This window comes from Rattus rattus, chromosome 5 (genome assembly GCF_011064425.1).
Source record: "Rattus rattus isolate New Zealand chromosome 5, Rrattus_CSIRO_v1, whole genome shotgun sequence".
In the NCBI taxonomy this organism is placed as follows: Eukaryota; Metazoa; Chordata; class Mammalia; order Rodentia; family Muridae; genus Rattus; species Rattus rattus.
This window is the reverse complement of record NC_046158.1, coordinates 91656422-91675370: the sequence shown is the minus strand read 5'-3', so window position 1 is coordinate 91675370 and position 18949 is coordinate 91656422. Positions and strand designations below refer to the sequence as shown.

The following is an 18949-nucleotide window of genomic DNA, read 5'->3' as shown; positions in this document are numbered from 1 at the left end:
AAGAAAAGAGCACTGTCACCATATTTTGGAGTAGCAGTCTCTGGGTAGGACAGATAAGTTTCCAAATACCAGGAAGAAAGTAAAGCAAAGCATTTTGATAAAACACAGCCCCTACCCCTAACACACACATACACACACACACACACACACACACAGAGAGAGAGAGAGAGAGAGAGAGAGAGAGAGAGATGCACAATTAAAATATATCCATGTCTAGTTCTACAATGATTTTTTTTAACCTTCCACTTAAAGAGTAAAATATCTAGAGCCCTATTCCTTATAAATAGATTCAAGTCGAGTTCCTGGGAAGTTTTCCAGAGAGGTAGGGTGTCTTAAAACTGGACATGCATTAAACGAAGCTTTGTCTAACAAGAGTGAGCGAGTAACTGATATGGCATCTGTATGTTCAGCCTGTACAAGGTTCCTTTCTCTGGGAAGCATTACTCAGAGACAAACAGAACATCAGATTACAGTCCTGGAGAATCATACTCGCCTCTTCCAGCGATGCTGCCAGCTCACACAAGCATTCTGTGTGCCCAACCACCTGCTTCCAGAAGAATTTGTAATCTACCTGCTCCATTTCGCTCCCCAAAGGCTCTCCTACTTGACCCACGTACCCCCTTCCATTCATCGCACAGCAGTCACGTTTCGTCCCTGAGACGTTCACTCATAGTAAATGGGGAGAGTGGTGTGCTTTCATGCTAAGACCAACAGCAGAAGAAGCCTTCTGCATTGTAATGTACGGTGAAACACGCCCCCATGCTGAGAGTCCTCTGAACTTGAACTAAATGCCACTGTGGGAAGAGGCTCATTCCTGGGTGCCAGTTTCCTTTCACGTTACCTGCTTCAGTGTACTTCAGTCCCACTTTTTCTTCTGTGTCCTTTGTCTTTGGGGGTGGCCAGACAGCTTGGAGTCTGCCTGGAGTCCTGTCGTCCTGCTCTGTGGGGCTCTGGTCAGGCTGTGCAGAAACAGGTAAAGAATAATTTAAGTAAGTGTGGCCAGAGTCAACTGATTCTTGAAACCATGCACCCTAACACTGATTCTAATATCCACGTTAATGGTCAGTGGTATGTTGCTCCCATTACATGTAATTGAGCCGTCTCGGTACAAGATGAACCTTTTTTTTCTGGGAGGGTAAAAGATCAGCTGGGGTAAAAGCTAAAGTTAAAAAATAAAACCGACACAAACAAACAAGCAAACATAACATAAAAACAAAATAAAAGACAAAACAAAAGCATTCAAGACTACCTAACACGCAACCCTTTGTGTTTGTTATTCAGCCCTTTTAAAGGGCACATGGAATCTCTCAACTGCAGAAACAAACCATTATCACCTGGCCCACTTACAGGGATATTTGCCACTCTGATCAAAACAAATTACATATCGTAAGGACTAAGCTTGCATTTCCCGTGAATGTAGCAATAACGGAAGACACACTTCTTTCTCTGAACATTCCACACTAATTTTGATTCTTTCTCATTACAAAATAAAAGAGATAGACTCTGTGCTCAATTTTTTTTAAGGAGTTGAATTTTGCAATTAGAATGCTACGTTGTGTGTGGGTTTAACTAGAATCTATGATAACCGTTCTCCAGACTTTAACTTTTAATAGCTCAATTAAACATACACAGAGACAAGATAATCCTATCCTGAATTGATGTTTGACAAGAAATTCTATCCACTGTTCAATGCCAAACACTCCCTGGTCATTATAAATTAATTTCCAATTTCTTTGAATGATGACATCTTTTATTTGCTAGGTTCTCTGGTGCTGATTTCGTTTACTCTTCCATAAGGGTGAGGGCCAGCTTCTTCTTTTCGGATATGGCAAGACAGGCTCAGGAATTATCATAAATGGCAGAGTTGGTATTAAAATCCAGCACGCATTCTAAATTCAGTACTCAACCAGGACGCTATATAAACAACACAGGACATTTTGGTTACATCATAAACTCACGTTTTGCTAAAGGGAGCGCCTAGTGTTCACAGGTGTATGACTGCATGGTAAAGGAACCCCTATAAATCTGGACTATCCTTCTACATCACAGCACTTCACTAATGCACAATGGCCAGCATGCTCAAATTCAGGGTGCACATTTTCCCTTCCTTCCCATTACATCCACACATAGATCCCACTTAATTACATTCAAGGACAACATAAGAGAAGCACTTCTGTCCAACTTAGAACTCTTTTGCAAGACACTTAGCATCACAATTCATTTTTTTATCAAGGAAGTATAATAATGATAACAGGCAACTAAGATTCATTTTCACAGGGAACCTAGAAAGAAAGAAAAAAAATTACAGGATAACTTTATGGCAAAATGCATAATCCAATTCTACATACGCTTTTGGGATCAGATGGGCTGTCTGCCGGCCGTGACTTGGACCTCTCGAACACAGCTCGTAGTGATTCCTTCTCATGCCTCATCTTTCGCTTAAGAGCCTCCAGCTCAGAGGTGTCAGCTGTGCTCTCCTTTTTGGGGGGACGGATGAATAAGGCCTTAAAGGCCTCCAGAGCAGTCTCTGGTGGCTTTGCCTTCACCTGGTCACCCTGGACGTGGGCATCCTCAGGGCTCTTCTGGCTCTCCTGGTCAGTACTATAACCCATCTCCTCCTCGGCACCGTGGACCTGGGGGTCCGCTTCCTTCTGCTCGGTTCTTGGCATGTCAATGTTGAGTAGCTGAGAGAGCTGCTCCAGGAGAGTGGGCGTGGCCTTCGGGTCAGTTGCTCTAACCTGGCCCTTCACTGTCTGTGGGCCTCCCTGTATCAGAGACTTCTGAACAGGCTGGGTCAACTTGAGCAAAGCCAGGTCCCCGTCCTTGTCCTTGGGTTTGATTTCAGTGATGGTCTCCCCTGCCTCTGCGGTAGCCCCCTTCTTCAGCACACGGAGCCCACTGAAGAAAGCTGGAAGTTGGAAGGATTTCTCTCCGGGAGCTTCTCTCTTTGAAACAGTGCTCTCAAGCACACTTACAGTCTGGTCTGTTGCTGCGGGTGGGATTTGAGACCCTTCTTCTGCAGCCTGGCCCTCCCTAGGGCTGTGCTCTGCAGAATGGCTACCATCACCACCAGGTTCCAGTCTGCTACCTGTCTCAGGTAAAGTTCTCGGAGACTCTTCAGCACAGACTTCTGCACCATCAGTGTTCCCAGCATCAGTATTTTCTTCGGAATCCCCTGGTCTGTCTTTAGGCTCTTGAGAAGGTTCACATAAAATAACTGTGGTGGGCTTTTGGGTATCAAGGCCGCTTCCTTCCTCTGCCTCCTGGCCTCCATCTTCAGAGTCAGAATCACTGGTGGTATGAACCAGTGTCCCGCGGACCCAGATGACTTCCTCGCTGTCCACACTCACAGTTGCAGGTGAAAGCAGCTCATAACCAGAGGAAGAGGCATTTGATCTGCCTTTCCCCTGACTTCCCTCAGATCCTGTCTCCGCCCTTGCAGACTTTCCATCATTTTTAAGATCAGGTGGAATTGGAGCCTCTGTCTGTGGCTGATCTGAGCCTTTACCTGGATCGCCTCCCTCAGGAGCGGGATCCGCCTCTACACTGCGAAATGCCTTCAGCACAGCATCTTCCTCTTCAGGATCCAAGGAGTCCAATTTACTTGTAAATCCAAACAGGGATTTCATAGAGAATTTACTCAGGATCGACTGAGCCATCTCAAGTCCGGCTTCGGATTTGTCTGGTTCCAGCACATCTCTGCTGCTGAGAGAGTTACCAACCTCTTCCATGTCCCGGCAGTGCCCTTGACACAAGTTCTGCCTTGTGTTACCTGCCCTGCTCTCTCAGTTTATCCGCTCCATCTGCTCTTGACTTACAGGACAGGGAGCGACAGCACCGGGGAGGGAGCCAGGCTTTCAGCAGCTCAGAGAACTCACTTGGTCTCTTTCAGGTCACAAGCGTCCTCCCTTCCGGTTTGCTCGATGCCGGCGTGCCCAAGGCAACTTGTTAAGTCTGGGCAACTCTATGCCCCAAAGCAGCTGGGGCTGCACACCTTACTACAATTGAGCAGGTAGGCTGCTCTTCTGGACTTCCGTATTTACTCCCCAGGACAAAAGGCTTTTTGTCGCAGGCAAAGTCAGCCTGTCCTGTAATCCCAGCCCAGGACTTCAGGAGGAGCTCCGCCCCAGAGCCTACGATTCTCCTAGTGGCATTCAACTTCCTCATTGGTGAGCAAGTTGAGGTTTTTAAAAGTGCTGAGCCGGCAAGCTGGTCCGGACAGCCCTGAACCACCCCCTGGTGCAGCCCAAGAGATTCCAAAGTGAATCAGCAGAAAATGACCAAAGTGAGCCCTCTTTCCCATCGGATGGTAATCAAAGGCCTGGGCTGCGAGGCCCTAAACCCAGCAATTTGCCCACATCAACAGTCTCTTAGAAACCCTTAATCAAGGACCGGAAGTAAAGAAAAATGATCCTCTCAGAGTGCCCACAACTCTGAGAGCAGTTAATTTACTACCCTTGGAATGTCTTTTGATTTAAAATGCTTTTCTTTAGCTAGCCGGCAGGTTTCATCTGGAATGCAGATTTTCTCTGGCTGCTGGGAAGGAAAACCAACTAGACTGGTTTCAGGTTACTGCTGCCTTAGCGCTGCCCTGCCTGAGTGTTCTACAAACAGGTACTTAGACAAGCACGCCCACCGCACCCAGTGTCCACCTACGAAAGGGCAGCAAAATAAACAGCACCAGCCCTGTAGGAATGATTACTGTCTTGGGTTGTGGACCAACCTCGGGTTTCTTTCTGGTCCACAGCAGTGACTCGCTCTGGAGTCACTCAGGAGTTACGAATCCTGGTGGAGGGACTCTTCTCTGCTTTGGTGTTGCAACCAAATTAAATGGTCCTGGCATAGCACGATTTTAGCACACAACCTGCTTTCTTAGACATTCACCCAAGATCCACAACGATCTATTGTTCTCTAAAAGTCTAAAATATCTATTATCACTTTGGTCTCCGCTGCCCATTTTATGCAAAACAGCAAAAAACAAAGCCAGCCCAGATTAGATGAAACACCATTCCGATTATATGCTGCAGTCTGAGGATATGGGGTGGGGAATCAAAGATACCCAGTTACCTGTAGGACAGCTTCCTGCCAACCCCAGAGGTCTGAGGGATTCTGGCTGCAGCAAGGCATTTCTAACAATGTATGACTGCAAAAAGGGAAAACAGAAATAAAGCGGGGGAGGGGGGTGTATTTATTCCACCGACCCTTATAGGAAATTACAAACCCTAACTGGTCCCGGCACTGACGTTTTTGGAAGTAGTAAGAGAAGTAACCTTAAGTGGCGTGGTGCTAGACATGTAGCTCAGTCGGGCAGAATGTGCAGCTAGCAAGGACAAGTTTTAGGCTCAATCTCCAGCACAGCAAAACAACAAAATTAAACAAAGCAAAGTAAATACCAGGGCAGGGCACAAGAGAAAAAGAAAGATCTGTTGGTGCCATTTACATGTCTAAATGAAGCTTCCGCTCTAGAGGAAATGCCTACTTGATAAAAATCTGACTTCTCGGAGGCTGTGGAAAGATGGGATCACCACTCGAGTTTCATGAGCTACACACTCATAGATCACAGGGCTAGGGAGGAAGACAAGCTTAGCGTACACGGTGTTTTCCTTCTCTCTGACGATGGCTCATTTATTCAGGTATTTGTCCAGAGTACGTTTTTAGGCATCTTAACAGACTTTGGCAAAAACATAAGCTGGAAAGGCTTGTTAGTCCTCTAACATGTAGTGGCCCACAGCACTGGGCTGACTCACAGGGCTCCAGCATGGCCCTCATTAGCCACAGGTGCCAACACCGTCTCATGGAAAATGGATCAGGAGATTGGTGCATTGACAGCCTTCTGCTCTAGATCCTAAGGCTTTCTTAGACTTATTTTAAATGAAGAAATCAGAGTCAAGAGAAAGTAACCGAGTAGGGTTTCACAGAGTAGCAGGTGGAAATGAATAGAGTAATATCTAGAATTGAGCATTTACTATGTGCCCAAGTATTGTATTCAATGTTTTGCATGCACTAATTCAATAGATACAGGTAGCTGCTATAGCTTGGAATGCACTCTGTTTCTCCTGCTAGAAAACTGAGATAAAAAAGATTAAATAACCTCCGTTTACGGGGTCAATGAACAAGGGAGCCAGGACTTGACTCTAGGATGCACTTAACCATCCTCTACAACTCAGAAGTAGGCTTCCTGCTGTCACAGGACACCGCATATGGCTGAGTCTAACATACAAAGGTGGTAGACTCTTATTAGGATCTCAGGTATAACTTCTCCTTTGGGAAGACACAGAGATGGACTTCAAAGAATTTACTGACAAAGAATGATTATGAGTTTCCAGTGTAGAAACTTTAGGGCAAGGCATTTGAATATTTATTTATTTAAATGTAATTCAATAGTTTATTTAGGACAGATTATAAAAGAATTGTCAGAAATGAAGGGTAAATGAGAGAAACTTCCAGCAGCAGACTTCCTAACAGAGAAAAATGAATTTTCTAGAAGTTTCGTAGGTCATAGGCAGAGGGTAATGTAATCTCTACTGAGATTAGTTAATGTTCTGTCTTTTCAAGGACTAAGGCAAAGGTGGGCCTAGACTCACTATGCCTGCCCCATGGCCCAACCAGAGAGATGGTCACTTACTGTTCAAGGGCTGCCCAACCAGTCATGGGAAGGTGAAGCCTCCCTCTGTCCATTCCTGACTCCAGCTTTGACCTGTTAGGTACTTGGCCAACATTACCACCATCAGATTTTGCAAATATTTCACAGCTGTCAATTGCATTAGACTTTTTTGTTCTCTTCTTTACAGGACTAAGAGTCCCAGGTCACTGTCTCTTCTATACTCCAAGTGAATTGACTCCAGAGTCAATTCTCTCAAGGGATTCCTTTGAGTGTTTCAGGGTCTGTGCTTAGGATTGGGTTTTCCATCACTTTCACCCGCATAGGGTGATTAGTATAAGGTTTTCTCAGGTGACTCCGCACAGGGTCACAAGGTTCACTCTAGTTTTTATTACATGTCCTAGGTCAAGATGGTTTTCAAACCAACTCAACCATTTTGGGGGTGGAAGGGTCTGTAGATCTGGAGTGTCTTCCATCCCTCCCTCAGCTGCCTGCAAGGACAGTCAGCCACGCATCTGGGATTGCCCATCCTCACCATGAGAGCTCGATTCTGTGCTTTGTCTTTGATTCAATTCATTAGACTTGCTCCGTTCACAGTGATTTACTCTTATAGATGTGAAAAGTAAGATCAAGTTGGCCATTACAAGGCTGGTGATGTTCTTACTATCAAATATTTCTGAGACTGGATTCCTCCAGCCAGTATCAAAGATATCTGGGAAGGGGATTCCTATGAATGACAAGTAAAATAATGGGAACAGAAAATCTGACTCTACTTATGTGGCTGGTGGGATATGCAGCCACTAAGGTACAGAATGTCGTGGGTCACGTTTCTGAAGGATATTGGGGATTTTCCAAAGCAAAGAGAGAAACTTTGTTGTGCCACAGGGAAACTACAGTAGCAGACATGGAGTCTCTGGAGAAACTTTTACTAGTTGCTTCTGGTAAAAGTTACCAAGAGGGTCTGGAATGTAATAAACTACTTTTGTCTCATGCAGCTTGTTTCTCTTCCTTCCCAAGCAGCAATTCCAGACAGCTCTTTGGTGCTACAGCTAGGTATCTGCTTAATTCTTATGTTAATTATTTGCTTAGCATATGCAATCATGGGTCTCAGTAGGATATTTTCATACATGTGCATCATTGTGCTTTGTTGACATCTATCTCCTTCAACTCATAATCTCCTCGTGCTCTACCGGAGAGCCTCCTCCTACACTTGTAATCTCCTCGTGCTCCCCAGGAGAGCCTCCTCCTACACTTGTAATCTCCTCGTGCTCCCCAGGAGAGCCTCCCCCTACACTTCTGCTTTACGTGACACTGAAAGATAGATCTAACATTTTGAAAAAGTCTAGATTCTGCCTGCGAGAGAAGAACTTATACTTGCCATTACTTTCCATCATTACTGAGTTATCTTGAGAATTAGTTCAACTTCAAAACTCTAACTCCCCAAATCCTGTTTTATATATGTAACTTAAGGGAGAAAATAGAAAAGGCTAGGGAAGATGGAGACACGCCTAGAACAAAATGAAGATGGGCATGTACTGCTAGTCCCAGCACGTGAGAGGCAGAGCCAAGAGAAATAGTCCGAGAGCAGCCTGAGTCACTCAGTGAGTTCAAAGCCAGCCTGGACTGCACACCAGGTTCCTGTCTCAAATAACAAACCAAGTAGTGGGAAGATAGCGAAGTGGTCGGAGGCTCGCTTGTTTACCATGACAAAACTATAGCTTCAATTCACAACATAATAAAGCAGGAGTGGGGGGGAGGGAGGGAGGTAAAGAAGAAAAGGCAAATAGATGAGAAAAGCATGCGACAAGGCAGAAGGTGGAGACAGTGTTTCTGGATGCCACTCTGGTCCTGTGTAAGTATTAGGCATGGTGGGTTCTTTATATAATTTTTCTTAAATTTGCCCACAAAGCTGAGAAAAGTATCATTAGCCTCATTTTCTTTTTTTAAAAGACTAGCTCTGTTCCGTGAAAGTTGTACAATAAAAGAAATATTCTATCTCTTTCCCTCTGAAACAGTCAATAGTGGTTCCACTCGGGTGGTCTCTATTCATCTAAAACATGGCCAGTGACTAAAAACTGAAGTGCTTAATATGATTTCATTGTAATTCATTTAAATTGACCCATCTGCTAAGCAGACACTCTACTGGGCATTGCTATAGATGTTATAGGGCATTTCAAAGAAATTAGGGCAAGTCTGAGATTAGATAACCAAGGACTAGCAGAGCCAGGTTTTGTACTGGATCCATCTAATTATAAGTGATTTCTATTTTGTAGTGTTTTTTTTTAAAGCTATAGTGTAACCGTTTTCTTTTCTATTGAAACACTGAAAGGGAGGCAGAAGAGATCACCTTAAAGAAAAAAACCTTTTGTTTTAATCCCTTTAGCTTGGTAATTCGATGCCGATGCCGTTCTGTATTTCCCTGCTGTGCTGGCTACGGTTCTGTTCCCTTGACACAGCTGAGTCATCTGAGAAGAGGAACCTGTGGCCGTTTGAATAAGAATGGCCTCCATAAGCTCACTGAATTATTGCTTGGTGACCGGAGAGTGGTACTGTATGAAGGGATTAGGAGGTATGGCCTCCTTGGAGAAGGTTTGGCCTTGCTGGAGGAGGTGCCTCACTGGGGGTGGGCCCAAGCCCAGGTCAGGCCGAGAGGCTCCCTGTCCCCGTGCTGCCTCTGGATCCCCATGTTGAATTCTGAGTTCCTTCTACAGCACCATGCCTGCTGGCATCCTGCCAGGCTTCCGTCCATGCTGACAATGAGCTAATCTCCTAAACTGTCAACGGGCTCCAGTTAAACGCGTTCCTTTAAGAGAGTTGCCATGGTTATGGCATCTCTCACAGCCATAGCAACCCTAACTAAGACAAACCTCAATTAAAACAACAAAACAACAACAAAAAAAGGTCTCCGTCAGATGCCCTGTAGCAAGTCTATGGTATGTTCTTGATGAATGATTGACGTGGGAGGACCCCGCCCACTCTGGGTTTCACTACCCCTGGCAGGTGGAGCAAGCAAATAGGAAGCATCATTCCTTGGTCTCTGCTTAGGTTTCTGTCTGCAGGCTCCTGCCTTGAGTTTCTGCCCCCTACTTCCTTCTGTGATAAACCATGATTGGGATGTGGAAGGCAAAATATAAACCCGTTTCTCCCATGCTGCTTTTGGTCCTGGTATTTTATCAAGGAAACCAAGACGCTCTGCATTCTAGATCTTTTAGTAACTAAACAATCCGGCAGGATGGAAAGACTCTAGTAATCCAGACTAATGCCAGGCTTCACTATGATTAACGGATGCTGAACTCCCAGCAGTGACTAAATGGTCCAGCTGCCATCCGTACACACAATTAAGAGTCAGCACAGCCACAGAAAAAGGCTCAGGAAACTCGTAATCTAAAGCTAACACTAGAAATCATGCCCACATTTGAAGCCAGGGCAGTGCTGGTCCAGTGTATAACACTGATCAAAGTACTGCCTGGTAATGTATTCCTCTCTGTCCCTAGATTTTGTAATGACTTGGATCTGAAATGCCCTGGCCAAACTCATGAGTTGAAGCCTTGGTTCCTTATGAAGCAGTGTTCAGGGGGTTTAGGGAGGTGACTGGGTCCAGAAGGTTCTACCTTCATCAATGGATTCATCTATTCAAAGGCTCATAGTGTGATGGGCTACTGGACAGTGGTGAGAACAGAAAAGAGTTGGGGCCTAGAAGGAGGAAGTAGGTCACTAGGGTAAGCCTCAGGACATTTTGTTCCTACCTGTCCTGGCTAGTTTTATGAAAACTTGACAAAAGCCAGAATCATCATGAGGGAGCCTCAAGTGTGAAAATGTCTTCATAAGGTCAGGCTATAGGCAAGCTGTAGGGCATTTTCTTTTTCTTTTTTTTTTTTTTTTTTTTTGGTTTTTTTTTCGAGCTGGGGACCGAACCCAGGGCCTTGCGCTTCCCTAGGCAAGCGCTCTACCACTGAGCTAAATCCCCAACCTGTAGGGCATTTTCTTAATTAGTGGTTGATGGAGAAGGCCTAGCCCACGATGGGTGGTGCCATCTCTGAGTTGGTGGTCCTCAGTTCTATAAGAAAGTAGGCTGAGCAACCCACGAGGAGCAAGCCTTTAAGCAACATAAGTAACACCATTCCATGGTCTCTGCATCAGCTCCTGCCTCCAGGTTCCTCCCCTGCTAGAGTTCCTGCCCTCACTGCTTTTGATGATGAACGGCTGTGTGGAACTGTGAATGAAAGCAAACCCTTCCCTCCCTGCGCCGCCTTGGACCATGCTATTTCATCACAGCAACAGCCCTGGCTAAGACTGGGCCTGCATGTCTCCAACCCTACCCCCTCTCTGCCTACTGACTAATGTGGGGAGGGGGACAGCCTGACTTGACCATGTATTCCCTGACGTAACAGTCTACCTTATCACACACCTCAAGTAATGGAGAAAGTTGATCCTCAACCGGCATCTCAGACAACTTAGCAGACAATAAGTTTGGTTTAAGTCAGCGATCTTAAAGGAAACCTGCAGAGCACAGTGTCTAAAGCTTGGCCCCACTTCTCCCCCCAAAAGAGACCGCTGGTGTGTTTGTTACTAAAAGGGTGCACACGCAATTTTCCAAATTGGAGAATGTTCTGAGTGGAAGCCTCAATTGGAATAACAACATTGAACCTGAAAGATTTAAGCCACATTGACTGAGGAAGGGGGAAAAAAAACTAAAAGGAAGAGAGGAAATCCAGAGTCCAGAGGGTAGGAACCAGAGACCTGTCTACCCTGAAGAAACTACTCTCATTTTGTAAAAGTTATAATTAATGAAAAGCCAAGAGGCATGCAAATATGTTTTACTTTTATTACATATCCATATAGGTAGTATATAAATATATATTTAGATAGTATATTTTCATTAATATTTCCAGGAAAATAACTTCCTTTCTATGTAATGATGCTATCAAAAGCCCCAGAACACTTGTAGGGAATGGGAATTTATAATAAGGAAAGCGTCCTAATAGTGAGGGGCACAAATGGATCTTCTTCCAAAGCTGAAAGGTCGGCACTTGGTGACGAGAAAATGGCGAAACCGAGCATAGCCTTGATCCCACACCATCACTGAAAGTTTATCTGAAAGACTTTGGAACAGCATAAGTAAGCCAGGAGGAAAGGTGTAGAATGCAGTGTGCCTGCTTTAAAAGATACCCTCACTGAAAACAAACATGAACAGTGAAAAACTAAAACGAAATTTATTAACGTTTCACATGGTGCCACTGGGCTGAGATGGTGAGCTGGTTCTGAGCCCCCACAAGCACCCTCTACGTTTCAAATAGTTTTCAAGGGCTGTGTATGATTTCTGTAATTGTAATAAATTAAGTAAAGACATAATTTCATTCACATAGAAGAAAGAAAACTAGGTTTTCATGGTTTATGGTACTTCAAAACAAAAAAACAAAAACAAACAAACAAAAAAGTCCAGACTACAATCGTGAAAGGAAAAGGAAGCAGCTTTTCAAAGTCCGTTTGGGCACTGCTACCCTCCAGGCTGCCTAGAGTTGCAGCCTGCCAAGTCCCAGACAGCTTCAAATATTTCACCAGTAGATGTCACTGTTGCACTAAAGTTAAGTACATCCCTGCTTTGACTTCGCAAGGAGCCCAATCAACACTCTCCCCCCCTCTCCCTCTCCCTCTCCCTCTCCCTCTCTCTCTTCTCTCCCTCTCCCTCTCCTTCTCTCGATCCTCTCCCTCTCTTTCTCTACTCCCTCACCCTCTCTTATATGTGTGAGGTGTGTGTGTGTGAGGTATATGGGTGTGAGAGAGAAAGAGTGTGTGTGACAAGAGTATGCGTGCTTGCCAGCATGGGTGGTTGTAGGTGTGTGTGTGTGTGTGTGTGTGTGTGTGTGTGTTTGCTTCTGTGTACCTGTAGAGGCCAAAAGAACATTAGACTTGCTGGAGCTGGAGTAGGCTGTTGTGAGCTGCGGTGTGGGCACTAGGAGCTGAACCCAGCGAGCACTCTCAAACACTGAGAGCTCTCCAACCCTTCAAACCTCTTTTTAGGAAAACAAGTGCCAAAGGTTTTTCTGAAATGACTACAGAGACTGTTGTTGTGTGGTTATGACAAAAACCAAGTTCTATTGAATGGTCACTACCCACCTAAAACTGGCAGATCTAACACATCTATGGAAAGCCACAATGTTATCTAGATGACTGCAGGCCTAACTCATGCTCGCTGCATATGTAGTTTCAGATCAGAATATAAAAAAGCAGAGAACGAGAGACTGTGGATGGGCATCAAAATTAAAGCAAAACAGAAAAGGCCATAGGGAGCTGTGGGGAAAAGAGGACAGTGACAAATGACATGGTTTGGTCAACTTTATCAGACCATCTAAAACTGGAAGTGGCTAGCAGTGCCCAATGCTTTGTCCTGGAGAGTCAATGCTTCTGTGTCAGTGGATGTGTGAATGAATGAGAAAGGAGAAGCCTATGTTTTCAAATGGGTCATTCTGTATTTGGCAGATTTCCCACCAACTTGTTGGACTGTTATTTGAGCAGCTGGAGAGAAAGAAACATTTATAGATGTGCAATGAAGACAGGTGACTTGGGTTTCACTGGAAAGCGCAGGGCATGTCTGTCAGCTAGCATATGTTATTCATAAACTTTTAGTACAATGATATTAAGTGACTAGCAGCAAATGGCTTTCTTCCCACAGGGACGTTTAGGCATCACAGCCAATGAGACAGAGTACCCTGGAAAGAAACTATAGACACAGTCACCTTCTAGCACAGATTTTGCCTTGGTTTGCTGCAGTCCATTGGTTATTTTTTCCAAACAGTGATCCACTGTTACTGAATACAGCCTCTGCAACTTTACATATACAATTTACATTAAGTCCATGTTATATGAGCCTCTGCAGACCACGAAGAGCTACAGGATAAGCACAAAGATTTCCACTTACGTTGAGATCCAAGTACAATTCACTTCTACTTGTCTTTTCCTTGTCTTCATGGAGCAGAAATGGACAGGGTGGGCCGGCTCTGTAACCCAGGACCCAAGTCCCTCCATCCTTATTGGGAAGGTCTTTTGCTGTCTGCTCATTGAAGTTGTCACAGGGAAAGCCTTCAGAGGCGACACCTAAGTGAACACAGGGAAGAGTGTCAATGCCAGCAGAAAGATGAAATACAATGTTGTCAGCGAGTTTAGGGATTCTATGAGGCCCTCTCCATGTTCTGGCTTCACTCTCTAGTGTCTACTTTTAGAGTTTGCTGTTCTTGAAAGGGCTTTGCCCAAGTACTCTTTTAGGGTCTTCAAGCATATTACTTCATCACCAAAAAGTTGGAATCCTGGCTCTCTCCTATTCTCCGAAGACCCGCATGCCAGTCCAGGCTGGGCGGGTTCTGCTCTCTCAGTACAGAGTCAGAGGAGGTCCGGGGGAATAGGGCTCTAGATTTTTAGTTCTACCTCTCCATGGTGTCACTCGAGTCAAGGCATGAATGGATTTGCTCTTCTGGAACTGAAACTGTGCCTTATTTCTAGGGACAGACTTGTCATGCACTGTGCATACAGGTACATATCCATTTGATGATGAGGGAGTGATGCATGTGTAACCCATATTGGGAATTACTTTTGTCATTTCTAGAATCATCAGTTAACCTACTCTTACCTAAACTGTGTAAGGGTGACAATAGGGCTATCTGCAAAATTTAACATAACCTAGAGTTGGGAAACACTGATGCTCCCATTGGGGGGGGGGGACTGGGGCACGGAGTTTCTAAGCAACAATGTTAAGTTCAGAAGATCACAAGATCTATAAAGGAGAAAGCAATGGTTGGAAGCCAGGAAACTGAACGCTAGAGGCTATGTTCTTAGAATCTATGTATATAGCCTCGGCCTGACATTCTTGAGGTGGCAACACATGTTCTGTGATAAAATGCTGTCGTGGTCAGAAAGGCTATCCTTTGGTGCTTCTCAGTTAATGTCAGGTTACTAAAGAACTTGAAATGCCCCTTGGTGAAAAAAAAATCAAATGGGATTTCCCCAAACTTATTTCGTCATGGTATCCATTTAAAAAGACATCTGCTGAGCCAAACGTGTTGTAAACTATTAGCGCTGCACTGGAATGCAGTTTGGAAAACACTAGATTAGATCAATGACAGACGAGTGTCTCGAGGCACTCACATTCCTGGTCCTCTTTGAATTCCTGGTAAGCAACCTCAGCAAAACCTGAAGCAACCAGGTAGACATTCAAGACTTAGGCTCGGTGTCTTGCAAGAGGGATTGCTGGATATGCGATAGGGTGTTTATTCTACATAATCCCTGTAAGAGAGGCGCTCGGGCTGTGATCCAAAGCCAGCTGATGGCCTTGCCATGCTGAAAACCCGACTCATTAGTAACCTGAGCTGACACTAACTCAGCACACAAAGAGCTGTGAGGCAGCCTCTTATAGGGGTAGCATCTGAAGAGCCAGGGAAGTTGAGGACATGTACGGTGTGGATTTCTGTTTGCTTGTTCAGTTCAGATCATTGAGTGTTAATCACACTCCAAGTAGAGGTGACAGAGGTCGCAACGCTTCTAATGCTGCAACTGTAACGATTCAAAGGCTGTTCAAAAAACACTTTCAGCCACTGAGAAAAATGAGAGCCCAGGACCTCAGGAGTCCACTGTCATCTCTGCAAATGTAGGGTGTCTGGAAAGAGAACTCGGGTACTTTCCTCATAAGCACATAGTGCCTTAAGATGAGTCTCTTATTGCTTGAGGCCCACCATACCTCCTGTCGGCAGAACACGCAGCCAGCTGTTCACCTGAGCTTTGACTTAGGGAGTCATGTACTGTGGAGTGTCCCTAACTCCTATCCTCAAGGACCAGGGTGCCAGGGATGGGGCAGGAAGCTAATGCCTAAAAGAACCTCAAAGGACCTCCACAGAAAATCCTGAAAGGAAATCATCACTGTGAAGACCGGAAAGCTCTGGTGGTGGTGGGATGGCTCATCCCTCCCCTAGAACATGTCTTTCCCTGTTATTAAGAAAGGAGGAGACACGCCCTTGTAAACCTATGGAGTGCTCACTTCACACCATCTCACTTCCTAAGTAGATAATTACTAACCAGACACCTCACTTAGATCCCTACACTTTTCCTTTTGGCTATGGAGTAAATGCTGGCTTCGGATGAAGGTTACATGGATTAAGGTAACTATATAACACACACTATATATCACAAAATACATTGTACAGCACCCCAGGTAAGACATTCATTTTCATAGAGGCATATTGTCTGGTGAGAATAAATATGTTATTATAGTATGAAGAGTACACTGAAAGAGTGGTGAATTCACAAAATAGCAAAGGCTTGGTGTGCTAAACAAGGCACACACATACATATGTACATGTGCATACACGTGCAAACACACACTCATACCTTCGGTGTCTAGCCAACACCACATTAATGAGGTAAGGCATACAATCCAAGTCATTTTTTATAAGAAGGAAAACAATAGAAAGCTTAAGCAGAAACAATAAAGGTTAATTTAATTCTGGAGTTAATTTTCATTTTTAAGAGTCAATTATTGATGCCTAGTATCTAACCAGACAATAGCCTAAGAAGAAAACACAAAAGAGAAACCATGACGCCTGGTAACTTTGACAAGGATCATTAGGACATGAAAGGACCACGGGCAAATACGGGTAACGTGAGACTGTTTTCTCAGAAGTCTGACAAACTAAGAACAGAGGACAAAGCCAACTTTCCAAGAAAAATGAATAAATAAATTTATAAAGTAATTTTTGAATAAGTAGTTTTAATAATATAAATACAAATGACTTATAAGATAACATACATGACTATATTTATTAAAATAGAGCATCTCCATATTATTCTTTTCAGCAAAAAATGAACTTAAAGCAAGTAAATCTGTCAGCACAGTCAACTGTCACTCAGTTTCTAATACACAGAGGTTTTCAGGGTGTTAGATTTATATTTCTAAAACACCAAAAATCATCAACTTAATCAAATGTCTTTTTTTCTTTAGTGCACATTATGAGTCTAATTTTATCAGGTATTTATTGTTTTGTTTCTCAGAGGCACATCAGCCCCTCGATTGATCACATACACACACAAAGGTTAATTGGACAGGTGATCGTGGTTAATAGGACATACAGCACAGATACACAAAGGGTCAGGTGGCTTACCTTTGAAAGTCTGTGCTTTCCCCAAACATTCAAATGATGAGCTGCACTTGGCTGAGGCTAACCTACGACATCAGCCTGGGGGCTGCTGTCAGTAATCAAAACAGTGGGAACAGACAGAAAGAAAAGGTAATATGCCATTTACAATGGAGGCAGCATTCAAAAGTCCACCTTCCCCAGATGCAATCAGTCTCTCTACCCGTGGCACAAGGATTGCTGTTTGACTTCTTGGCTGCCCTCCTTGTATGGCAGTGTGAGTTCAGAATCGTCCTCCCGTCTCTGTGACTGCTATGAGAGCCAGTGTTTCATAACCACACACATATTGGATCTGGCTACGAAACCTGCTCTGGCTGAATGAGTGTGGGAAATGTGACAGTACACAGCTCTGTGCGTAATTATACACATCCATACCTACAATGCTGGAAAGTAGGCTCATGGCTAGCTTCAGTCAGATTCAACGCTCTACAGTACCACACCTCACCTCCCAATACCACCACTATCACAGCGGTAAATGATAGCATGTAACAGAATTAGCAATGTGGATAAATTCTGTGAAAAAAAAAATTGTGTTGTTCCGTCCCAGGAGAAACATGAGCAAGCACCACCAGGTCCTCACCACTACGGGATGGGATTCTGTCAGAAGGAAGATGTGTCCGAGCAGAAGAAGGTTGTTGGTAGACCAGAAAGCAGGATGGAGTGAGAAGCAGGCTACAGTAGTTTGAGAATCTACAGGGAAGGATGATAGCTACCAAATATAAAGGAATGAAATGTTTGGATTTCTAAAATTATTTTTAACTTCAAACTAAATGAAACACTATTTGAAGCAGAAAGCGTTCTTATATGTCTTCCCATCTACCCATCCATTCTACAGCAGAAGGAAATAAACCCCAGTGGGATTTCAGTATTTCCATCACACTTAGTGGCAAACTTTGGATGAAGGTCCAGTTTCTAGAGAGAACACCTCCTGTGATACTTACAGAAGGACATCATTTATTGTCCAACAACAGATGGGGATGTTGAGGTAAAAGACAGAAGAAGAAGGTGGGAGTGACTAAGACCATGTGCTTTTGACCACTCAGCTTGATTCCTGGCTGCCTCTAATACTAACTGCTTAACCTTGAAGTATCAAACATCCTCACGTCATCATTGCCTCACCAATAAGTCCAATAATAAGGATAAGCCTGGTAATGAATGGGGATCCAAATTATTTCTCCAAGGAAGCTTCCAAGGCTGTGGGTAAATGAACTGCATCAAGGGTGCAAGTAAATCCTGGCTTAAAAAATTAATACACACAATGGAGATAAATTAAATATCACTTCTGTGAATGAAGGGCACAGCAACTTTTCATCAAAGAAGTTAAGGAGAATAATTGAGCTCATAAGAATTTATGAAAGCACTCCAGTAAAGCAGATCCCAAGTCCTTCAAGCACCCAAAATAGAAATCACATCATCTGATGTAATAGCTTCAGCTAAGTGGCTGATCAGCTCTGAAATCAATAGGCCCTCAGGGGTCTGCATGGAGACACTAAAACATTGCTTCACTGAAGGTCCAATTCATGATCATAGAGCCCAGTAAGTCTATTATAGGCATAGCTTCCAAAGACATAGTATTTTAAAGAGTTACATCAATATACACTAATGATAATTACAATTAACTGTCTCATATGGCCTTTTCCTCGGAGAGATAAGGACTTGCAAATAAAGAAACCCATTTGTGAATATAGTTATGCTGAACGTTTTAACAAGAGTCATATATTTAAAGTAGTACAAATTATGCTGAGAATGGGTAAAGACTAAGGGAAGGTACATCTAGGTAAGATCTGGTGTAAACTGACTGAAAAATGTTTAGGAAGTTGTAGGAGTCCTGAGACATTAAAAGCCTCTGCATAGTCTCAGAGAGTAAATGCTTAAGAAAATAGGTGTTAGTACTTCTAATTGTCTAAGTTATCAAAAAACTAGGTATGTTGGTTAACAAGGAATATATTTACTAAACAGTTTGAAGCAAAGTCAAGAATACAGAAAGCACACAATTTTAATCACTAAAGGTAAAACCAGTAACAAAAAACTGATAGCATATTTTCTTTTCTTGTAATTTTATTCCAATTATTCTGTGGAGAGCTCCACAGTAGGAAGGCTGGGTTAAAAAGATATGTAATGATCTAAAGAGAGATGATTAAGGAAAAACTGTAAACTGATAAGCATTGGT

The 18949-nt window shown here is 43.7% G+C and overlaps 1 protein-coding gene across 2 annotated transcripts in view; it reads right to left on the bottom strand.

Moving 5' to 3' along the window:
* The window catches only part of Fmn1 (formin 1), a 363061-nt gene that overhangs the window by 250567 nt on the left and 93545 nt on the right, over nucleotides 1-18949 (bottom strand). The window contains exons 4-5 of one of the 2 annotated variants that reach the window (XM_032903890.1): nucleotides 13521-13696; nucleotides 842-959 (exon numbers count right to left, since the gene is read on the bottom strand). In XM_032903890.1, the coding sequence (XP_032759781.1) occupies nucleotides 842-959; nucleotides 13521-13696 (294 nt within the window). Of the gene's footprint in view, nucleotides 1-841; nucleotides 960-2348; nucleotides 4376-13520; nucleotides 13697-18949 lie in introns of those variants that run through there. The other variant, XM_032903891.1, reaches the window with a different exon arrangement.